At 43.4% G+C, this 21,352-nt stretch overlaps 1 protein-coding gene and 1 long non-coding RNA gene across 2 annotated transcripts in view; one reads left to right on the top strand and one right to left on the bottom strand.

Annotated features, from left to right (window-relative positions):
• ccdc141 (coiled-coil domain containing 141) overlaps nt 1-20,012 on the bottom strand; it is a 30,799-nt gene extending 10,787 nt beyond the window's left edge. Inside the window, exons 1-13 of the mRNA XM_047371084.1 lie at nt 19,979-20,012; nt 16,587-17,019; nt 14,649-14,771; nt 14,254-14,466; nt 10,492-10,588; nt 10,134-10,261; nt 9,668-9,835; nt 7,632-8,978; nt 7,335-7,490; nt 7,136-7,258; nt 6,335-6,541; nt 5,775-5,948; nt 5,514-5,663 (exon numbers count right to left, since the gene is read on the bottom strand). Of these exons, the coding sequence (XP_047227040.1) occupies nt 5,514-5,663; nt 5,775-5,948; nt 6,335-6,541; nt 7,136-7,258; nt 7,335-7,490; nt 7,632-8,978; nt 9,668-9,835; nt 10,134-10,261; nt 10,492-10,588; nt 14,254-14,466; nt 14,649-14,771; nt 16,587-16,751 (3,051 nt within the window). The 5' untranslated portion in view covers nt 16,752-17,019; nt 19,979-20,012. The remainder of the gene's footprint in view (nt 1-5,513; nt 5,664-5,774; nt 5,949-6,334; nt 6,542-7,135; nt 7,259-7,334; nt 7,491-7,631; nt 8,979-9,667; nt 9,836-10,133; nt 10,262-10,491; nt 10,589-14,253; nt 14,467-14,648; nt 14,772-16,586; nt 17,020-19,978) is intronic.
• Nucleotides 1,753-14,348, top strand: LOC124871656. Its single transcript, XR_007039066.1, has 3 exons — nt 1,753-1,998; nt 5,469-5,690; nt 14,216-14,348. It is a non-coding gene; the product is annotated as an uncharacterized LOC124871656 (long non-coding RNA).
• Nucleotides 20,013-21,352: the final 1,340 nt, after the last annotated feature.

Below are 21,352 nucleotides of genomic sequence, written 5' to 3'. Positions count from 1 at the left end.
TCACATCTTGTTGTTCAAATGAAATAGACAACAGGGGGAAATCTTTGGTGATTAGCAAGACACTCAATAAAGGAGTGGTTCTGCAAGTGGGAACACAGACCACTTCTCAGTACCGATGCTTTCTGACTGATGTTTTGGTCACTTTTGAATGTTGGTGGTGCTTTCACACTCGTGGTAGCATGAGACGGACTCTACAACCCACACAAGTGGCTCAGGTAGTGCAGCTCATCCAGGATGGCACATCAATGCGAGTTGTAGCAAGTTTGCTGTGTTTGTCAGCGTAGTGTCCAGAGCCTGGAGGCGCTACCAGGAGACAGGCCAGTACACCAGGAGATGTGGAGGAGGCCGTAGGAGGGCAACAACCCAGCAGCAGGACCGCTACCTCCACCTTTGTGCAAGGAGGAACAGGAGGAGCACTGCCAGAGCCCTGCAAAATGACCTCCAGCAGGCCACAAATGTGCATGTGTCTGCACAAACGGTTAGAAACCGACTCCATGAGGATGGTATGAGGGCCCGACGTCCACAAATGGGGGTTGTGCTCACAGCCCAACACCGTGCAGGACGCTTGGCATTTGCCAGAGAACACCAGGATTGGTAAATTCACCACTGGCGCCCTGAGCTCTTCACAGATGAAAGCAGGTTCCCACTGAGCACATGTGACAGAGTCTGGAGACACCGTGGAGAGCGATCTGCTGCCTGCAACATCCTTCAGCATGACTGGTTTGGCAGTGGGTCAGTAATGGTGTGGGGTGGTATTTCTTTGGAGGGTCACAAGGCCCTCCATGTGCTCGCCAGAAGTAGCCTGACTGCCATTAGGTACCGAGATGAGATCCTCAGACCCCTTGTGAGACCATATGCTGCTGCAGTTGGCCCTGGGTTTCTCCTAATGCAGGACAATGCTAGACCTCATGTGGCTGGAGTGTGTCAGCAGTTCCTGCAAGATGAAGACATTGAAGCTATGGACTGGCCCACCTGTTCCCCAGACCTGAATCCGATTGAGCACATCTGGGACATTATGTCTCACTCCATCCACCAAGGTTACGTTGCACCACAGACTGTCCAGGAGTTGGTGGATGCTTTAGTCCAGGTCTGGGAGGAGATCCCTCAGGAGACCATCCGCCATCTCATCAGGAGCATGTCCAGGCGTTGTAGGGAGGTCATACAGACACGTGGAGGCTCATGATTAGACTTCTATAATTTGATGTCCATATCTCTGTTGGAAAAAAACTAGCTGATGAACGGCAACAGGGAAGGTTGGACTGCTGACCTGGGCCGAGACAGAATTATTAACGCCTTTTAACGTGTTCGTATGTTAGGAAGACATCTGATACTAAGTGAAAGAAAGGTTCCCTCTGTTACACACCGAGGGTTTAGGTGCTGCAGTTTGTTTCTACATAAACGGTGTGCAGTGGTCTTGTTATTGAATGGTGTCACTGACACACATTTATATTCATCTTAGTCCAGGTCTGTTGGTCCAATATTAATCATCAGGAATGTATGTCGAACATAAGGAAAGCCCTCAGTCATTTAGCTGCAGAGATTATTTCAGCGTCTTCACTGTGTTGAGAGTTCATCATTTCTCTGTAGAACACAGAACCAGACAAACTGGGTTCTGATCCACTGATTTAAAAGGGAGGTGAGTCACAGCCATTAGGATCAAATGTCAGAGTTCTCTTCGTCATTCAGGACAATCAGCAGGACTCTGTGGTTTGTTTCTGCAGCTCTAATCGCTGTGGTCTTTGGTGGGATTATTTTTGGAGCAGAGGAACATTTCTGTCTCAGCTGGGAGGAGCGGAGGTGTCCGATGTCTGACCCGTCAGCTGGCGACAGCTGAGGGAGCCAGAGCCGACATTCATCTGAACCGATTAAAACCAGAGGCTGAACGGGTCGCAGGTACAGGAGGAGGAGGAGGATGGGGAAACCCAGGGTGAGACAGAGGAAGGAGCTCAAATGGTACAAAGGTCACATGGAGGAAGAACCAGGACAATGTGGCAGGAGGTAACTTCATCTGAGAGGGCAAAAGTATTCATATACCTTTAACTTTTTTAAATTTTCTCACTTTATAACCACACCACAAACCTCAATGTATTTTAAGATGTTTTTTTAAGATGGTAAATGATCAATGTACACAAAGGAAGAAAAGGAAAACACCCTTCACTGCACTTAGAGCTTAAATATTTTGGGATATGACTTGGTCAGCTTTTTACATCTAGAAACAGACATATTTTTCCTTAACTGATATGGTTTCCTTAAGATAGCTCAAGATCAGTCAGACTGGATGGAGAGCATCTGTGAACAATGATTCTCAAGTCTTGTCCCATGTCTGTACTTTGACTGGGCCATTTCAACACATGAAAATGGTTTGTTCAAACGATTTACACCAATTAGCACCACGTCTTCCAAGCTCCACCAAACTGTCAGTAAGGACGGAACCAGAACAAAAGCTGGATTCTGGTCGAGCTGTGTCACAACACAAAAACAACACGGGTGTATCCATTTGCACTTCATGTTTTAAATAAAAATGTGCAAATTACAAACTAGATAATAAAGAGGCATGTCCCCAGATGACTGATTCCAAGAGGAAAAGACAGAGGTCACTGACTAAGAGGTTATTAATGGGTAACAGAGTAAAGGGGGCCGAAGATAAATCCATGCAGCACTTTTCAGATTTTTATTTATAAAACAATTTCAAAATCATTTTTCATCCATTTCACACTGATGCACCACTTCGTGTTGATCTATCACTTAAAATCCCACTCATAAGACAGTGATATCTGTGGTTGTAATACAAAATGTGGAACGTTTCAAGGTGTATCAAGGCACTCTAAGAGGATTACAACAAGTCACCAAAAACGTCTCTAAACTCTTATTACAGAACAATGAACACAAAGAACCAGTTTGATCTTTACATGTTTATACTGGTCAGGATCATGGACCAATTTATTAACAAAGCATACATGAACGCATGTTTGTGTGATAGCCAACAGGCAACACCAGGTGCATGATGGGAAATGCCTATCAGCTGACTCTGTCTTTATTTTGGGCCTTGCTCACTGTCTCTGCTGTTACTGCACTGACCCAGTAACACCACTAAACTGGGGTATCAGACTGAGGGTCCACTCCGAATGAGCCATCAACTGGTATGCCTGGTGAACAAGTGTAAAAACCCTAAAATAGATCCATGTTTTACTGCAGTCTAACCTACCAATCAATAAGAATCCCGGCTCTTACAGGCCTGTTAGTTCGTCTTTAAGAAGCCCTCCTGTTCTCCACTCATTACCTGTATTAACTGCACTTGCTTTAACTTATTATCTGTATAAAAGACACCTGTTTACACACTTAATCAAACAAATACCTGTTCTCCCCACTGTATGAGAGACAAGAGGGGGGCATGGATGCTGACAGCAGCGCCCTCTGCTGGTCTCTCTGCTTATTGACAACTTGTTAAAAACAAACCAAGATCAAACCTGTGGAAGCAAATTGTTACCATATTTCAAATGAAAAAGCATTTCAGAAATGCTTTTTCATTTTAAGAATGTGGCTGCATTATTTGACCCATAAATTAAATTAGTAATCAATAATCCTATTTGCATTTGCATTTTCTTCTTCAAGACTGCTCATTCTTTCACTTAATTAAAATGAAAAAGAAAAAGACATTTGAGATTTATTTTTCAAAATGTACCCCAGCAAATAGATACCAAAATTCAATTTGAAATGTAAAATTTGAAAATGAAAAAGCATTTTCAGAAATGCTTTTTCATTTTAAGAATGCGGCTGCATTGTTTGACTCATAAATAAAATTAGTAATCATTCATCCTATTTGCCTTTTCTTCTTCATGACTGCACATTTTATGCCATAATCAAAAAGAAAACAAAGCAGACATTGCTTTTTCATTTTCATGGTCTGCCCGCAAAGTACTGCCCAGAACTCGAAAACGAAAAAGCATTCCGAGCGGCGGGCGCAGCAGAGTGACGTCAGCAGCCGCTCTTCCTCAGCTCCCTGCTGACCGAGCTACCCATCTTGTTCGGTAGGAGGCGCTGTGCACGTCTGCATTGCATTACATTGTAAACGTGCCGAGAGATTGATTGAATTGCAGCAGGGTTGAGCTCAATTTGTGGCAGTGGCAGACAGAACTGGTAGTTCCGGTGGCAGCCTTATGGCCTGGGACATCCAGCGTGTTTTTAAGCATTTATTTATATTTTTCTGTGAGTGACGATTCAGAATAGCCACTCGTGCTCTATAATAAACCGGCTGTTTGTGCAATAAATCGTCATCCTTTCAACACGTCACACATACACATAGTGCTATTTATTTTCCATGTCAAGTAAATACAATCACCTTATGTTATGGGTCTAAAGCTGTTTATTAAATAATAATCAATAATTAAATCATTATTTAAAGGTAACAGGCTATAACAATAATGACAACCCATTTGCCGATAATCAGCATCAGCTTCCACAGAAACAGCGGCAACCGCATTGGCAAGCTTTTACGGCCGGTCTGGCACCTTCTGGCATCCTCGCGAAATCCCGTGCCACCCTGCGGCAGGCTGTGGCAGTTCCGCCACAGCCTGCCGCAATTTCTCGGCACGTTTTCAATGTAATGCAATGCAGATGTGCACAGCGCCTCCTACCGAACAAGATGGGTAGCTCGGTCAGCAGGGAGCTGAGGAAGAGCGGCTGCTGTCGTCACTCTGCTGCGCCCGCCGCTCGGAATGCTTTTTCGTTTTCGAGTTCTGGGCAGTACTTTGCGGGCAGACCACGAAAATGAAAAAGCAATGTCTGCTTTGTTTTCTTTTTGATTATGGCATAAAATGTGCAGTCGTGAAGAAGAAAATGCAAATAGGATGATTGATTACTAAATTTATTTATGGGTCAAATAATGCAGCCGCATTCTTAAAATGAAAAAGCATTTCTGGAAATGCTTTTTCATTTTCAAATTTTACATTTCAAATTGAATTTTGGTATCTATTTGCTGGGGCATATTTTGAAAAATAAATCTCAAATGTCTTTTTCATTTTAATTTTGTGAAAGAATGAGCAGTCTTGAAGAAGAACATTAAAATGCAAATAGGATTATTGATTACTAATTTCATTTATGAGTCAAACAATGCAGCCACATTCTTAAAATGAAAAAGCATTTCTGAAAATGCTTTTTCATTTGAAATATGGTAACGATTTGCTTCCATACAAATCCAGTTCTCATAAGTTCAAAATGTGTATGGCAAAAAAGTTGCAGCTCCTAAAGTAATCTACGCACAACATTTTAAACAGAAATTTCACATTTCAGGTGCATTTTAATTAAGTCTGAAAAGTTTCAACCATGTTGCTGGTAAAAGGCACCAGCCTGGGTACAGAACTGGATAAATGGATGGATGGTTTGAAACCATTTCAGACAGATTTATATTCAAAATGTTTGATTTCTGTTTCATAATTTTGCTCTCCGGTCACATTCTGACAAACCTTCAGATCTGAACAGAGTGGTCCTGGTCCTGCTTTGTGTTGAAGCCTTACCTGGGTGATGTCTTCATGCAGGAGGTGAGTCAGCTTCTCTCTGCGGAGCTCCTCTTCACATTGAGCTGCTTTGTTCAGCCAAGACTCACAGAGAGAGTCCAGAGAACCCAGGCGAACCTCCAGCTGCTCCACCTGGAAACCTGCCCAGTTCTGAAACACCAGGAACACATGACTCAGGTAGACGTTTCACCAGCTCTTGTGATTCAGCAGAAACAGCAGGTCTGACTAAATAAAAGCAGAATCTTGACTGTTCATTCATACACTTTGTGAAACTGCAGCGCAGATGTCTGTCCTCATAGTCGATGTGGTTTTAAGGAGGTTCTGGATCTGCTGCTCGGCTTCTTGGAGCTGACCCAGCTCTGCTTCTCTGGATCCATGTAAACCAGTAGAACCAGTTACAGGACTGGTAGGTTCTGACTGAAGTAGCAGCTCCAGCTGGGAACAAAAAATTAATGTTAAAATTGGGCACAGCTTTCTACATTCTGTTTGTTAAACAGAGATGTTCAGAGCTGAGCTTTTAGTTTTGGAGTTCCCCAAGGCTGGAACCTGGGGCAACTTTCATTTTGGTTGTTTTTCTTTAAGTGCCCAAATTGCTACTACAGATCGTTTTATTGTGGCTACAATTGTAAACAACCTTTAAAAAAACATTTATACTTTCAAGTAAGTATTTTTTTTCAGTTTAACCTTTATCAGCAAGATTTAAATAAAATCACCAACTGGATTAAAAAGGGAACTTGGTGGAGTATTAGTGTAGAAGCTGCTGTTATTGTTGGTTTAATTATTTGAAGATCTCACAGGACACTTCTTCCTCCTCTTCTCACCTGTTTGGCTGTGAGATGGAAGCTGCTGCTCAGGTTCAGGATCAACTCGCTCCGCTGTATCTTGTCCTTCAATGTTTGCTGGATCTTCAGCAGCTCTAATAGATCCTCATTCATCACTGCTCTTGTCTTCACCTCCTCCAGGCAGGCATGGACTTCTCTCAGACTCTCCCAGCTCTTCACCGTGTACTCCACCTCAGCATCCAGCTGCTGTGGAGATAAGAGTGACAGCAGCAGGTGAAGCATCAGTCAGTTCAGCTCCCAAAGAAGAAGTTTTTCCCAAAGTGATCTCAAAATGTCCTAGAACATCTTTAATGATATTTGGTCCCAATTTTAGGAACAACTGTAGTCCTCTAATTCCAGCTTTGAAAGGATTCCCAGAGAAATTTTAGCAAATAAAATCAGTCTAAGAAAGATATTTAAACTAAAACTTTTTATCCATCAGAACTACCGTACACTAAAAGAAAACGGGTATCTAAGTCCGTAAACAGATGTTTCCTGGGAGGTGGTTTCACTGGTCCATACTACAGACATTTCTTTATCCCATTTAACATTCTCCGACCAAATTTCTAAAAGCCTTATAAGTTTCATCAATCTCCATGGATCAGAACCACATTAGTCCCAACAGTTTATTTTAATCTGCTAATTGTATTTTGTGCAGGCGAGCATGAAATTATTTTCTGTCTTCACAAAGTGTCCACACAAAAGGCCCAGCAGTCCCAGAACCACAACCAGTCCAGTAGCAGCAGTCCCAACATTTCACACCTCCATCAACAGCTCCCCCACTCCTGCAGCAGTTCCTACCCTGAAATGTGGTTCTGCCTGTTTAAAGCGCTCCAGCAGCCTGGAGGTCTGCAGCTCTGAACCCAGATCCAGTTGTGTGCAGGAGTCCAGCAGCTCTGAGGCACAGTTCAGGTCCTGCAGGGTCTGAAAAAACAAGCGGTTCTATCAGCAGACCTGAGAAAATTCTCTGGTCCACATTCTGACAGACAGAGCTTCATACCTTCATCAATCTCTCCTGGTATCCACTGCTGAACATCTCATGCTCCTGTTGCTGCTGGGCCTCCATCTGGTGGTGAGACTGTTGCTCGTTTAATCCCAGCTTGGTTTCATCGAGTTGGTGCTTTACTGACAGCGGGTCGGACCCAGATCCAGAGACCTGGAATGTGCAGAAATTTTCTTTACACCTCATTTAAGTCAGCTTATTGTTTTTTATTATGTCGTCACATTATTCATTGTCAGGCTGGAACAATTAAACTGAACCTGGTTCTGACAGATTTTACGTGAACCAGGGACTCACCTCTGATCTGGATCCTGACTGCTGGGTTTTGGTCAGTTCTGATTCAGATCCAGGCTTTGCATCAGATCCACATCTTTGCTGCTCCTCTGATCTGGATCTGGATTTGAGAACTGAACTAAAACTAAAGTTAGAGTCATTTGTGTCCGCCATTTTGGATTTCTCGTTCTGTTTCCGGGTCTTCTCAGCCCCATGTAGAGTCCCTAGTTTCTTCCCCTCCTGTGATCCAGATCGTGGTACATCTGAGCTGGATTGGTTCTTCAGGTCTAACCTGGATCTAGTGTGGAGGTCTGTGATCCCAGCTGGACCAGATTCAGGCTGCTGATTTCTGGTCTTCTCTGATATGGTTTCAGTTATGTTTTCTGATCGACAACTGAGCTTCAGGTTTCTGATCCCCTCTGATCTGGATCCTGTATGCTGGATCCTGGTGTCATCTAATGTGGATCCAGGTTTCACATCACACCCAGATGTGTGCTGCTCATGTGATCTAGATCTGGTTGTGAGAACTGGTCTGGAACCAGGAAGTGAGTCCCTGGTCTCCACTGATCTGGACTCCAGCTGCTGTTTACCGGTTTCATCTGATCTGAATGCAGGCCTGACATCCTTCCCCTCCTTTGATCCAGATTGAAGTAATTCTGACCTGGATTGGTTCTTTGGCCCTGATCTAAAATTGGACTGAGAGTCTTTGGTGGCAGGTTCTGTTTTAAGGTCTAACCACAGTCCAGTTTGTAGGTCTGTACTCTCATCTAAACTGGATTCAGGCAGCAGGTTTCTGGCCTTCTCTGATCCAGATCTAGACTGCCCCTGCAATGCAGATTTCAGAGACACCACTTCGGCCTCTGATCTGGTTTCAGTCGTCTCTCCTGATCTAAAATTGCCCATCAGGTTTTTGGTCTTCTCTGAGGCAGGTATAAGCTTCAGATCTGATTTGGATCCCAGTCCGTGGTTTCTGGCCTCTGTTGATCTGGACTTTGACAGCGGATCTGATTTGGATCCATGCTTGAGGTCAGCCTGCACATCTTTGATTTTATCTGATTTGTATCCAGACTTCAGATCTCTAGACTGAGAGTTCAGGTCTAACCAAAAATCTGGTTTTACATCAGGTTCTTTTCCAGACTCTTGTAATCTGGATCCATGTTCCAGGTTTACATCTTCCATGACCTCCGGTTGGTTTATAGGTCTTTGTTCTGACCAGGATTTAGACTGCAGATCTAAAGTGCATGCTGGCCCCAACATATTAGGCTCAGATGATCCTTCAGAACCTGGGTCTACGGTGTGGTCTGATGTGGATCCAGACTGCAAGTTCAGGTTCAGAACATTCTGGTCCTGTAGCGCAGACAGCAGCTGATGCTAGACAAGTCAGAATATTCTTATTATTATGAGTCCTGCTTCAGTTGGAAATAAACACACAGCATGTTGAAGTCAGACAGGTTTTATCATCAGTTGTAATTCCAGAGATGTTCAAAGTTTAGTTTTTATTCACCCAAAAAAGGCAGAATATAATCTGGAAGTTCAACCACAAATCAGAAAATTATAAGAGAAGGAATGGAAACATAATTGAATGGGAAAAACTTCACAGAAACAGTTTTTTTTTAATGTGTTGCTGAATAAAATGCAGGAATGGAAGGTTATTATCATATAAAACAAAGCTGATGAGACAACACAGGAAGTTTGTGGACACAACATGGAAGCTCTAAATGCTAACTGGTCTGATGCGACAGAATGCTGGAAAGATTAGGAACAGCTGTTGATTCACTGGGAAAGAAGCAACAACAATCATTAGGAATATCCAAAAAAAAAACTTTCTAGCCTGAGAGTTTTCCTAATCTGGATTGTTGGGTCCTTCACCAGTGAAAACAGACTGTTTCGTCCAGGAAAATCTGGATCAGTGAATTAAAATGAGGATTTAGAGGTAAAATTATTGAATTTTTTCTCTGATTTAAACATGAATTCTGCAGAAATCAGTTGACAGAACACCAACATGTTTTGTAACCTTCAATCACAAACAGAAGAACCTGACTTCGAGACTTGTGTCCTACTTCGGTGCTGGCTCTTTTGGACTCTGCCTTCATCTTCAGAACCACCTCTGCCTGCTGTAACTGCAGTCTGAAAGCCTGGTCAGCCCTCTGCCTTCGGTCCTGCAGCGCCTCCACCAGCTCCTCCAGCCTTAACACCGGGCCTCTGCTGAACTGGGAACCTTGGGAACTCTGAGAAGAAGCATCAGCATCAGGGACCACAGACAGCAGGTTGAAGCTCACAGAGGAAACTGAAGAAACAGCAAATTGAATCAATTTCTAGTTGAATCAGCTTGAGTACAGAATACAAAAACTCTGAGGATTTTTCATAAACAGCAAATCAGCACCTGTAACACAGACATAAATGATTCAGAGAAAGAAGTTGGGAGACAAATGCCAGTTATTCCTTCAGACATGGTGATCCATGGTGGTGTTTACATCCTGTAAACACCACCGTTAAAACCTCAGTCTGATCAGCATGAAGACTGACCTCCACCTCTTCTTCATCCTGCAGTACCCTTCCTCTCCTCTGGATGGCCTCAGTCCTCTGCAGTTGCCTCAGTCTCTGCAGCAGGACGCTGCTGCTGGTTAAAACCTGCAGGGACCTTCCCAGAAGATCTGCAGGTCAAACATAGAAAATATCATCATCTCTGTCAGCTGAAGTCAGTTTTTTATTAGGTTCAAATGTCATTTAACCAGATAAATCAGTCAGAACAACTACAGCTGCTCTACTGGAAGCTAATGTTTATTCAGGGTAGATGAGACTTGAAGTTACAAAAACATAACAAATGTACCCCCCATGTTTAAGATTATAGATATCCAAGAGAAACGAACATGAACTCTGTTACCTTTCCTCATGAAGTCGTAGGTGACCTGAACTTCAGTGAGTTTGTCTTCATCTGCTTTAATCTGCAGATCCTCTAATCTGTCGATGCTGATGGAAAACTGCAGACAGAGATATGACATGATGATGATGACTGGAAGAAAACGTCAACAAGAACCAGTGCAAAAACAGAGACAAATTCAATGGGGAAGTGGTACGAAAATGGAGCCTTGTGGCACACCAGATAAAATGAGCAGTTAAGACAGATGATCCCATCAGTTATGACAAGTCACTGAAGCAGCAGAGTAGCCACAGACCATATCACTGACGCCACCATGTTTGGTGTGGAGTTCTTTTTCTAATATGCAGCAATAGTTGCTCTTACTTTGATTCGCTGGAGTCCTAAAGTCTTACAGATAACTTTGTATCCCTTTCCACACTGATTTACGTCAACAACTTAAAAAACTCTATTAGTTTCTTTAGACCAGGACTTGATGATTAATTTTTTGAGATATCTGAGCCTACTTCATGCTGTCAGACAGGTTCTATTGAACAGATTATTTTATTCTACAGGTCTGACCTGTTTGGTCTGGATGTGGCTCCGGAAATTAAACTCAGTATTGCAAAAGATGTGGTAAATTACATTTAATTCATGATTTATGAAGAGGGGCAATTGTTTTTCATACAGGGCCTGGTTGGTTTTATTAGTTGTTTCCTCTTAATAAATAAAACTATCATTTGAAAACAGTCTTAGCATTTAATGTAGTTCAAATATTATAAATTGTTTGATGATCTGGAACAAAAAACTAAAAACAGAAGAAATCTGTAAGAGGACACATACTTTTCCTGACTCTGGACTATCATTAAAAATGAGCCGTCGGCTGGGAACAATGTCTAAATACTCGTACACGTCGTCAGCTCTCTCTTCACCACAATGGATCGGCACAGCGCCCCCATTACTGCGGCAGCCGCACCGATCCTTCTGTCGATATCCCACTCCATTTTTCTCTCACTCGTGAACAAGACCCCGAGATACTTAAACTCCTCCACTTGAGGCATGAACTCCCCTCCAACCTGAAGAGGACAAGCCACCCTTTTCCCCTCCTTGAACTGCCACCTTAACGTGGTGGAGGGGTTTGAGTGCTCAAATGATTCTAGAGGCTATGTTGTCTGGGGCCTAAATGCCCCTGGTAGGGTCTCCCATGGCAAACAGGCTCTAGATGATGGGTCAGACAAAGAGCGGTTCAAGAATCCCTCATGAGGACGAAAATATTGAGGCACGTGACGTCGCCCGGTACGGCGGAGCCAGGGTCCCACCCTGGAGCCAGGCCTGGGGTCGGGACTCACCGGAGAGTGCCTGGTGGCCGGGTTGCTCCTCGCGGGACCAGCCGGGCCAAGCCCGAACAAGAGACACGAGGCCATCCCCCAGTGGGCCCACCACCTGCAGGGGGAACCGTGAGGGACCGGTGCAAAGAGGATTGGGTGGCGGACGAAGGTGGAGACCTCGGCGGCCTGATCCCCGGATGCTTAGGGTGGCTCTAGGGACGTGGAATGTCACCTCGCTGGGGGGGAAGGAGCCTGAGCTTGTGCGGGAGGTCGAGAGATATCGACTAGAAATAGTCAGGCTCGCCTCCACGCACAGCGTGGGCTCTGGAACCCATCTCCTTGAGAGGGGTTGGACTCTCTTCTACTCTGGAGTGGCCCACGGGGAGAGGTGGCGGGCTGGTGTGGGTTTGCTTGTTGCCTCCCAGCTCAGCCGTCTCGTGTTGGGGTTTACCCCAGTGGATGAGAGGGTCGTATCCCTGCGCCTTCGGGTTGGGGAGAGGTCTCTGACTGTCGTCTCGGCCTACGGGCTGAGCGGTAGTGCAGAGTACCCGGCCTTCTTGGTGTCCCTGTCGGGGGTGCTGGATAGTGCCCCTCCCGTGGACTCCATTATTCTGCTGGGGGACTTCAACGCCCACGTGGGAAACGACAGTGACACCTGGAGAGGCGTGATTGGGAGGAATGGCCTCCCCGATCTGAATCCGAGTGGTGTTTGTTATTGGACTTCTGTGCTAGTCACGGATTGTCCATAATGAACACCATGTTCAAGCATAAGGGTGTCCATCAGTGCACTTCGCACCAGGACACCCTAGGCAGGAGGTCAATGATCGACTTTGTTGTCGTATCATCAGACCTTCGGCCGCATGTTTTGGACACTTGGGTGAAGAGAGGGGCTGAGCTGGCCACTGATCACCACCTGGTGGTGAGTTGGATCCGCTGGATAAGGAGAAAGTCGGACAGACTTGGCAGGCCCAAGCGCATAGTGAGGGTCTGCTGGGAACGCCTGGCGGAGCCCTCGGCCAGGGATGTATTCAACTCCTACCTCCGGGAGAGATTTGACCAGATCCCGGGGGATGTTGGAGACATAGAGTCCGAGTGGACCATGTTCTCTGCATCTATTGTCAATGCTGCTGCCCGTAGCTGCGGCCGTAAGGTCTGCGGTGCCTGTCGCGGCGGCAATCCCAGAACCGAGTGGTGGACACCGGCAGTAAGGGATACTGTCAAGCTGAAGAAGGAGTCCTATCGGCTGTGGTTGGCTTGTGGGACTCCTGAGGCGGCTGACGGGTACCGTGAGGCCAAGGGTGGGAGGCAGCGGACCTCGACTGAGGACATTATCGGGCGGTGGAAGGAGTACTTCGAGGATCTCCTCAATCCTGCCATCACGCATTCCCTGGTGGAAACAGAGGCTGAGAACTCGGGGTTGGACTCTTTCATCACCCAGGCTGAAGTCACCGAGGTTGTTAAAAAGTGGCAAGGCTTCGGGGGAGGATGAGACCCGCCCTGAGGGGGACCGGAGGGTGTGTTCCAACTACAGGGGGATCACACTCCTCAGCCTCCCTGGTAAGGCCTACGCCAGGGTATTGGAGAGGAGAGTCCGACCGATAGTCGAACCTCGGCTTCAGGAGGAGCAGTGTGGTTTTCGTCCCGGTCGTGGAACAGTGGACCAGCTCTATACCCTCTACAGGGTGCTCGAGGGTTCATGGGAGTTTGCCCAACCGGTCCACATGTGTTTTGTGGACCTGGAGAAAGCATTCAACTGTGTCCCTCGTGATGCCCTGTGGGGGGTGCTCCAGGAGTATGGAATCGGGGGCCTTTATTAGGGGCCATCTGGTCCCTGTATGAGCGGAGCAGGAGTTTGGCCCGCATTGCCGGCATTAAGTTGGACCTGTTCCCGGTGCATGTTGGACTCCGGCAGGGCTGCCCTTTGTCACTGGTCCTGTTCATAACTTTTATGGACAGGATTTCTAGACGTAGCCAAGGGCCGAAGGGGGTCTGGTTTGGGGACCAGTGGATTTCGTCTCTTCTTTTTGCGGATGACGTGGTCCTGCTGGCCCCCTCTAGCCAAGACCTACAGCATGCGCTGTGGCGGTTCGCAGCCGAGTGTGAAGCGGCTGGGATGAAGATCAGCTCCTCCAAGTCTGAGGCCATGGTACTCGACCGGAAAAGGGTGGCTTTTTCCGGTCTAAATATTTAACTATAAACCAGAAACAGGACTTCAGAAATGTTTTAACATGTTAAACTGAATAAAAATCAAAGAAGATTCTGCAATAAATGATATTGATGTTTTATTCTTATTTACTACCGGCTAACATTGACCCAGAGGTCTAACAGAGCACTTTCACTTTGTTTGTATCACAGTATTTCTGTCAGAGTGAGCCCTCCTGCAGCAGCTTCTGTTACATCCACTCTACAACTCTTTGTTTTAGCTCCTGTCTCTTGAAGGACCCCCATCCATTCCTCCTACCTCCATCACCAAGAGGAAGAAATCTGAAGCCAGCTTCAGGACTTCCAGACGTTCTCCCAGCAGACAGAGGAGAAGAGACCATCCCTCACTCAGAGACGCCTTCATCGCCTCATTCACCTCCTCTTCCTTCTGTTTCCTCCTTCCATCCCTCATCATTCTCAGTCTGTCCTGTTGTTTCTTCTCCACCACAGCCAACACTTCAGGCTCATGTTTCTACAATAAAACATTAATGTTCTTTCAACACGGCAGTTACAGTAAAAAAAAAAGCCTGATGCTCCTTATGATGCAGCTAACAGAAGAATTATTATTCTGCTGTTAATCTGATGAACATCTCAATCGGTCACCGATTTTTCCCAGACTGATAAAAAAACAACTGTGTTTGAGTCTTTGTGGACCTGGAGCTTTTGCAGCAGCTGCTGGTGCTCCTGGATCAGGATGTGGTTTTCCTCCTGGTTCGATCCGATCTCACAGAGTCCGGGTTGGAACTGGACCAGCTGGAGATGGATCAGACAGCCGCTCTGGACACACAAACAAACCAAAGGCATTTTCATCATGTTTATTAGCTGGGCAGGAAAACATCAGCATGATGTTTTACAGAAGTATGAACTATTCCTTTGGTTTAATAGTGAATCCCGGAAGGTTTAATAAAACCCGATTTTTTATTTGATCCATCGGAAAAAACCTGGAAAATATTAATCTGAATCAAATCTGAGGAATCTGTTAATTGATCTAAAGGTTTCATTTGGTCTGCAGAAAGATCTACTCCATGTCGATATAAACTATGATTATTTGTGGTTTGACTGGGTGAGACATGAGTTGGTTTGTAAAATTAATAATAACAAAAAAGGAAAGATGGCAGATATGTACTTCATGATTTCGCTCCAAAAAGCAGAACATCCAAAGTGATGCATTTGTCTGCCCCGCACGTTTTGCAAAAAAAGATCAGTCTAGTCCTTCTGCAAACCAGATAATAATGTCAAACACATATGAGACTAAACAATGTTTTCCTGATCCAACCAAGTCTCCTTTGTTTCAGCTCAAACTCATACATCCATAAATGTTCCCTTTAATAAGATGCAGTCCTTCCATATTCCCACTCATCCTTGCAGGGTCGTGGAGGTGCTGGTGCCAGTCTCCAGCGCTCACTGGGTGAGAGGGGCCACAAGGCAACAGTGCTACCAAATGGACCACCATGCAGCCCCATTTTAATTGCCCCTTGTTAAAGTTGATCTAAAGAACACCATCTAACAGTTAAACCTTACATTCTGTAGTTGATGCAAAATTCCCTTTAATCCATGTAAACTCACTGTTTTACAGTATGTGTAGAACCAACATTTTATCTTGAACACTTGAACTGTTTCTGCAGTTACAATTACCAGCTAACTCTGGGTCCAATTATTGGCTCCAAACTCCATGCAGAAAGACAAAGAAGGTCCAGAACCTTCTTGCTGCAAGGCAACAGTGCTAACAACCATTGCACCATGCAGCTACAATTAAGCTAACAAATGATAATATGTCTGGCAGACAGTTCAGGCTGAAAGTCAGGAGCAAGAAATCACTATCAGGATCAATTAACGCTTCATCTGTAATTCTGCTGTAAATGTGAGGCAGCCGTAGTCTGACTCTGATCCTTTAAATTGGGACTTAGATAAAAATAACAATGAAAGAATTAATTTTTATACTTGTTTATTGTAGCTTTTTCACCCCGTTGACAAACCTTTGTAAATCTGCACACGTGTGTTTGTGTTGAGGCATTCCTCAGAGATACGGTATCTCTGGCATGTCGACCAAAAAAGAAACATGGTGATGCATGATAACAGACACACACACACACACACACACACACACAGAGCTGACTTTGGTCTAAAACAGGAAACAGCTCGAGGAGCGACAGTGTTGGTGTGAACGACCTCCACAGGGACCCAGAGACAACAGCCTTTAAGCTAATGCCTTTAAAATTAGAATCTAAGCCTCATATTTCAGTTTGAAATATATTACAACTAAAACATTTAATCAGCTAACAGGTTTTAATGTTTAAACTCTCTGCTAAACAAGTTTCAGTATCCTAAATTAAGAGGGGAAAAAAATCCTAAAGCCTAAAATGTAAAATATTTCAACTAATATGTTCTAAAGACTTTATTTAACAATCAGCTTCACTAGTCTGTCTATTAAAATGTTTTAATATTCTAAGTTTTAATTTTCTAAACTCTGTTCTAACATCGTCCATTAAATAATACATTTTTAATGATCTAAATTCACAGCTAAGAGCCTGAAAGCTAATAGATTTTAATATTTAAAACGGTGCCTTGGACCCTCTGTGTCTTTTTTCCTACCTTAAGAACAGAGGCAACGATCTGGGACTGTCCAGCCTGGATGGCGATGGTGCTCAGAGCGGTGAAGGACCCATAAAGCTTCAGGTTTCCTGCTCTGCTGCTGGTCTCGTCCGTGGTTTGATTTCCACATATCTCCTCAGTTTCTTCTGTCTTTCCAGTCGTCATGAGGAAAGACTAAAACCAAGTCTGTTACTGGCTGAAAAAGGTTCCTTTAATTTCTGCTTGGATCCCTGTTAGTTTTTATTTATTTTCAGTATTAAGTTTTAATTTCCGGGTGGAGACGTTTTCTTCTGCTTTCACAGATGTTTTACTCTTCCTCCTATGATTCCAATCTTTGCTCCAACATTTGCAGCTTGAAATCCCACCAGTCGATGTTGGACTAAACCTGAACCAGTTTCCCAGTATGTCTGGTTCTTTATGTTGCTAGAACCTCCTACAGAAACACGCAGAACAAGAATAAGACACAAAATGTTACACTGATTTACTGAAAACAGAGGTGGAAATTGGTCTTATTAGATAAAATAATTAAAAGTGAAGTGTCTCCAGTCCTCAAGGACCCGAGTCCTGTGAGCTTTAGAGGAATCCTTGTTCACACCAAACCCAAATGATCCAGGTGTTTCCTCAGAATATCATCAGGTTCTACAGAGGCATCTTTGATGGAGGCGAGATGAACGAGAGCTACATCTAAAAGCTGGACATGGGCCTCCAAAGACAGAAGTGTGGCGCCATTCCACCAAAGTCCTGAAGTTTTTCTTTTAGTTCATCTCCAGATTTGATAACTTCACGTACCAAAACACATCTGTGAAAACAAGCTTCCTCTGCATTTTAACCAGATCTCACTGATTCATAAGATGCAAAACAATCTAAACAAACTATGACCTCAGAGAGAATCTGGATCTTTCTGTCAGACTGAAACCGACCCAGCAGCTCCGGACGGAGCAGGAATGAATGCTGACAGAAACATGATGTTGACCCTGAAGGCGGTAATTAATAACCTGATTAATATCTGATGTATCGTAAAAACCGAGGGGATTTTTACAACATGGCTTTAGGTCTGAATCAAAAATATTTGAAAGAATTTAAAAGTGATACGAGACGATACACTTACTGACTGAAGAAACATCAAAATATATCAAAGTTTAGAGAAGAAAACCAGTTTTAAACTCCACCAGCTTTCCTGGTTGCTCAGATATCTCTCTGGAAAACTGTTTTTAGCTGAAATACTGCAGATAAAAAATATTTCCCTTAATTTCGAGTCATTTTCCACAGGTCCTGAAAACTACAGTGATTAAACCTCTTTTAAAGAAACCAAACCTAGATGCATCAATAATAAATGATTACAGACTGATATCCAATCATTTCTGGCAAAGATAAATGAAAGAGCAGTTGAACAAGTTTACCCCTTTATGATAAAAAATAATCTTCTCAATGTTTTAGACCACAACCATGACCTTTAGACCACAACAAACCTCTGAAACTGTATTGGAAAAAGTATTGAACGATAGACCACGTAACAGGAATGGGTCAGAACTTCTGTCTAGATATTACTGGATCTCAGTGCTTGTATTTGATTGAAAGGCTGGAAAATGGCAGGACTTTCCAGTACCATGCTAAACTGGTTCAGATCTTATTTGGCAGACAGGGAATACTTTGTGTCATTTATTAATCTGGGCGAGCAAAAATGAATTGTGGTGTTCCTCCAGGGTGCAATCTTGGACCACTTTGATTTCACATCTACAGCATCTCCTACCATTAGTATGCTGACGACACACACATTTACAAGTATCTGTCACTTCATGACCTAAGTCCACAACACTCACTGAATCTGTGTGTCACAATGAGTGGATGGGTCAGAATATACTCCAGCTTAATGCAGATAAAGCAGAAAACTTTATTTTTGGACCCAAATGCAAGGATCAATATTAGTGGTCAACTACAATCACTGGGGCCAAAGACCACAAAACATGCAAGAAAGGTGTAGTTTTGGAATCAGATCTTATTTTTAACAACCACATAAAGCCCGTCACTGCATCAGTTTACTGTCATCTTAAAAAACATTGCCAGAATAAATGGCTTCCTGTCAATACAGGACAGAAAACTGGGTCACTGCTTTATATTGAGCAGGTTAGATTACTGCAACAGTGTCTTTAAAAAACCAATCAGGCAACTGCAGCTCATCCAAAATGCTGCTGCCAGAGTTCTGAACAACACCAAGAAAATGGATCATATCAGAAGTAGTTCTTAAATCACTGCACTGGCTTCCTGCATGTCAAAGAATACATTTTAAATTGTGCTGTTGGTCAATCAGGTACTAAATGGTCTTGAGTCAAGATTTTTGAGTTGCTTTTAAAGTCCAAACCATGTAGACCGCTCACGTCTTCAGAGCCCGGGTTACTCAGTGTATCCAGAACCAGAACTAAACAAGGTAAGGCACCAGTTAGTTTCTATGCTCCTCAGCTCTGGAACAAACTGCCTGAAAACCTGAGATGTTCAGAAACTGTTGGTTCCTTTAAGTCAGGGCTGAAAACATTTTATTTTACTGCAGCTTTTGAACAAAGTATCTGACTAATGAACTGTTTGAAGCATTTTTATGGCTTTAATATTTATTTTAACATTTTATGTTTGTTGTTTTTTCCTTTTCTTTGATGTCTTGTAAAGCAGGATTGCCTTGTGTATGAATGCTGCTATAGAAATAAAATGCTCTTACTGTGGGAGCGGCTTCTCGGTGAAAGTCAGGACAATCCACAGGATTTCTGCAGGATCTTTAAAATGTTTGGTTTTTTTACATTTAAAAATCTGTTTAATATAAGTCTTAAGTACAATCAGCTTATATATATTTTCAATCAATATCTTAAATTTGTACATCTGTCCATCTAATGCTGCTCTGGAAATAGATTTGTTCACATATTATCTGGCCTTGGTTACTTTTCTGCAAAACTCTTGAGATACCCACGAGCTGGCCAGGTATCCAGCATCCGTTACCATGGTGACAGACCTGAGAGGAAGGGCCAGCTTCCTGTTGGACCTGAAGACTCTAAGATGACAATAACAGAAAATATATGAAAAAATCTTACCTACAGATGATAAAAATGTTGATGAAAATGAACACTAGTTTATTATTTAACCTCATTTATCCTCCGCTCACTTTAAATCGTATTTATTTAACATTAACAACCTGCAGAACTATTTTACGGGCCTACAGCTTTTTTTATTCCATGTAAACCGAGCAGCATGAGGTCCAGCATTTAACTTCCACATTAATTATCACTGAGATCAGTTTACAGCTGCAGGGAACCCTGCTGGAACCACTCCTGAACAATAAACCCCAACCTTCAACCACTTTCTCCAACGTCTGTGACCTGAAACCGAAGCAGAAACAGAGAACACGGTACCTGAGGCTCGGTGCTGCAGATCCAAACGCTTCCCTGCTGAAACTGTGGAACCTGAGCGTTCTGAGGGGAAGCACAGCTGAAACACCGAGGGGGGGACGGAGGTAAAAATAGACGAAGATTATCAGTGGGCTGAGTGACAGAGAGACATCTGCCCTGCATAAACAAACACCGCTCTCTCTCTGCCACACACACACACACACACACACACATATTGTAAACACATCCAGGCACAAGACATGAACCTGCAGCAGCTGCTGGCAGAGGTGGAGCTCCACTGATTTTTCTTTCCTACAGATGATTCACGGAGCAGGAAGCTGGAAACAAAACAGAAATGTCCCATGTTGGTGGGACAGGGACAGATGTTTCCAGCTGTAAAAAAACAGGTTCATTTAATGTTTGGCTAATGATTCCTGATCAGGTGGTGCCCTGAATGAAAATATGCTGTTAGGTAATTTATTAAATAAATTTAGTTTGTCTGATCCAGATACGTCTAGAATTGAATTAATGGAGCTCCTAAAACGTTTTCAAGTCTTAAATTTAACTTGCAGAAACCCTGTTAACCTCTAACTGCAAGACTGAAGGCACCTTTAATGCTTATAGCTGGACACTATTCAAATGTGTCCCTAAATTATAGTCGCTTTCTATAGTTACGGTTACCTTTTTGTCCAGTTTCATTGGATCATGTTAATTATTCTGTTCAAATACAGTTGAAAAGCCATGTCTGACTTTAATTAGTTGATTTTTTGTAGTTTTTATTTTTATTTGATCACCTTGCAGCAGTTATTTTAGGCTTTTCTTTCTCTAACAATTTTTGCTCACATCTAGTTATATTCAACAAGTTAGAATATGCATTTTGATATGGCTCGTTTGTCAGATTAAAAGTACCTTTTTAAAATAACCTTTAAGCAGGTATTAAACATGCATTTATTAAGCCCATGTTTCTGCTTTAAAAAATGGTTTTTTAAAAATCAGTCTGATGTAATATTCTAATCTTAAATGACTTGTTTTCATTGGCTGTAAGCAGAGAAATCATAATTAACAAAAATACTGGCTGTGTAAATAGTCTATAAAATGGGTTTTACTTTGTGAAAAGTTACTGAAATGAATTTATTTATTGAATATCACTGTAGATCTGTTGTTTTCCCAAAAATAAACGATTTAAAAAGAAAGCGGGTTTCAGAGAGGGGTTGGTAGTTGTCAGTGGTCCTCTACAGGAAACCAGAATCAGAGGAACCATCAGTAACTGAAACATCTACAGCCCAGAGACCGAGTAGAACTTGACCAGAACTCGGGCCTCCAGACCTGAACAACCACTGGGACCCAGTCTGGTGGTCGAATGAGAGGCAGGTTTGATTCAGAGGCATCAGTAAATAC

This window comes from Girardinichthys multiradiatus, chromosome 7, assembly GCF_021462225.1.
Source record: "Girardinichthys multiradiatus isolate DD_20200921_A chromosome 7, DD_fGirMul_XY1, whole genome shotgun sequence".
Lineage (NCBI taxonomy): Eukaryota > Metazoa > Chordata > Actinopteri > Cyprinodontiformes > Goodeidae > Girardinichthys > Girardinichthys multiradiatus.
Note: the sequence above shows the minus strand (reverse complement) of the source record. Positions and strands in the feature narration are given on the sequence as shown.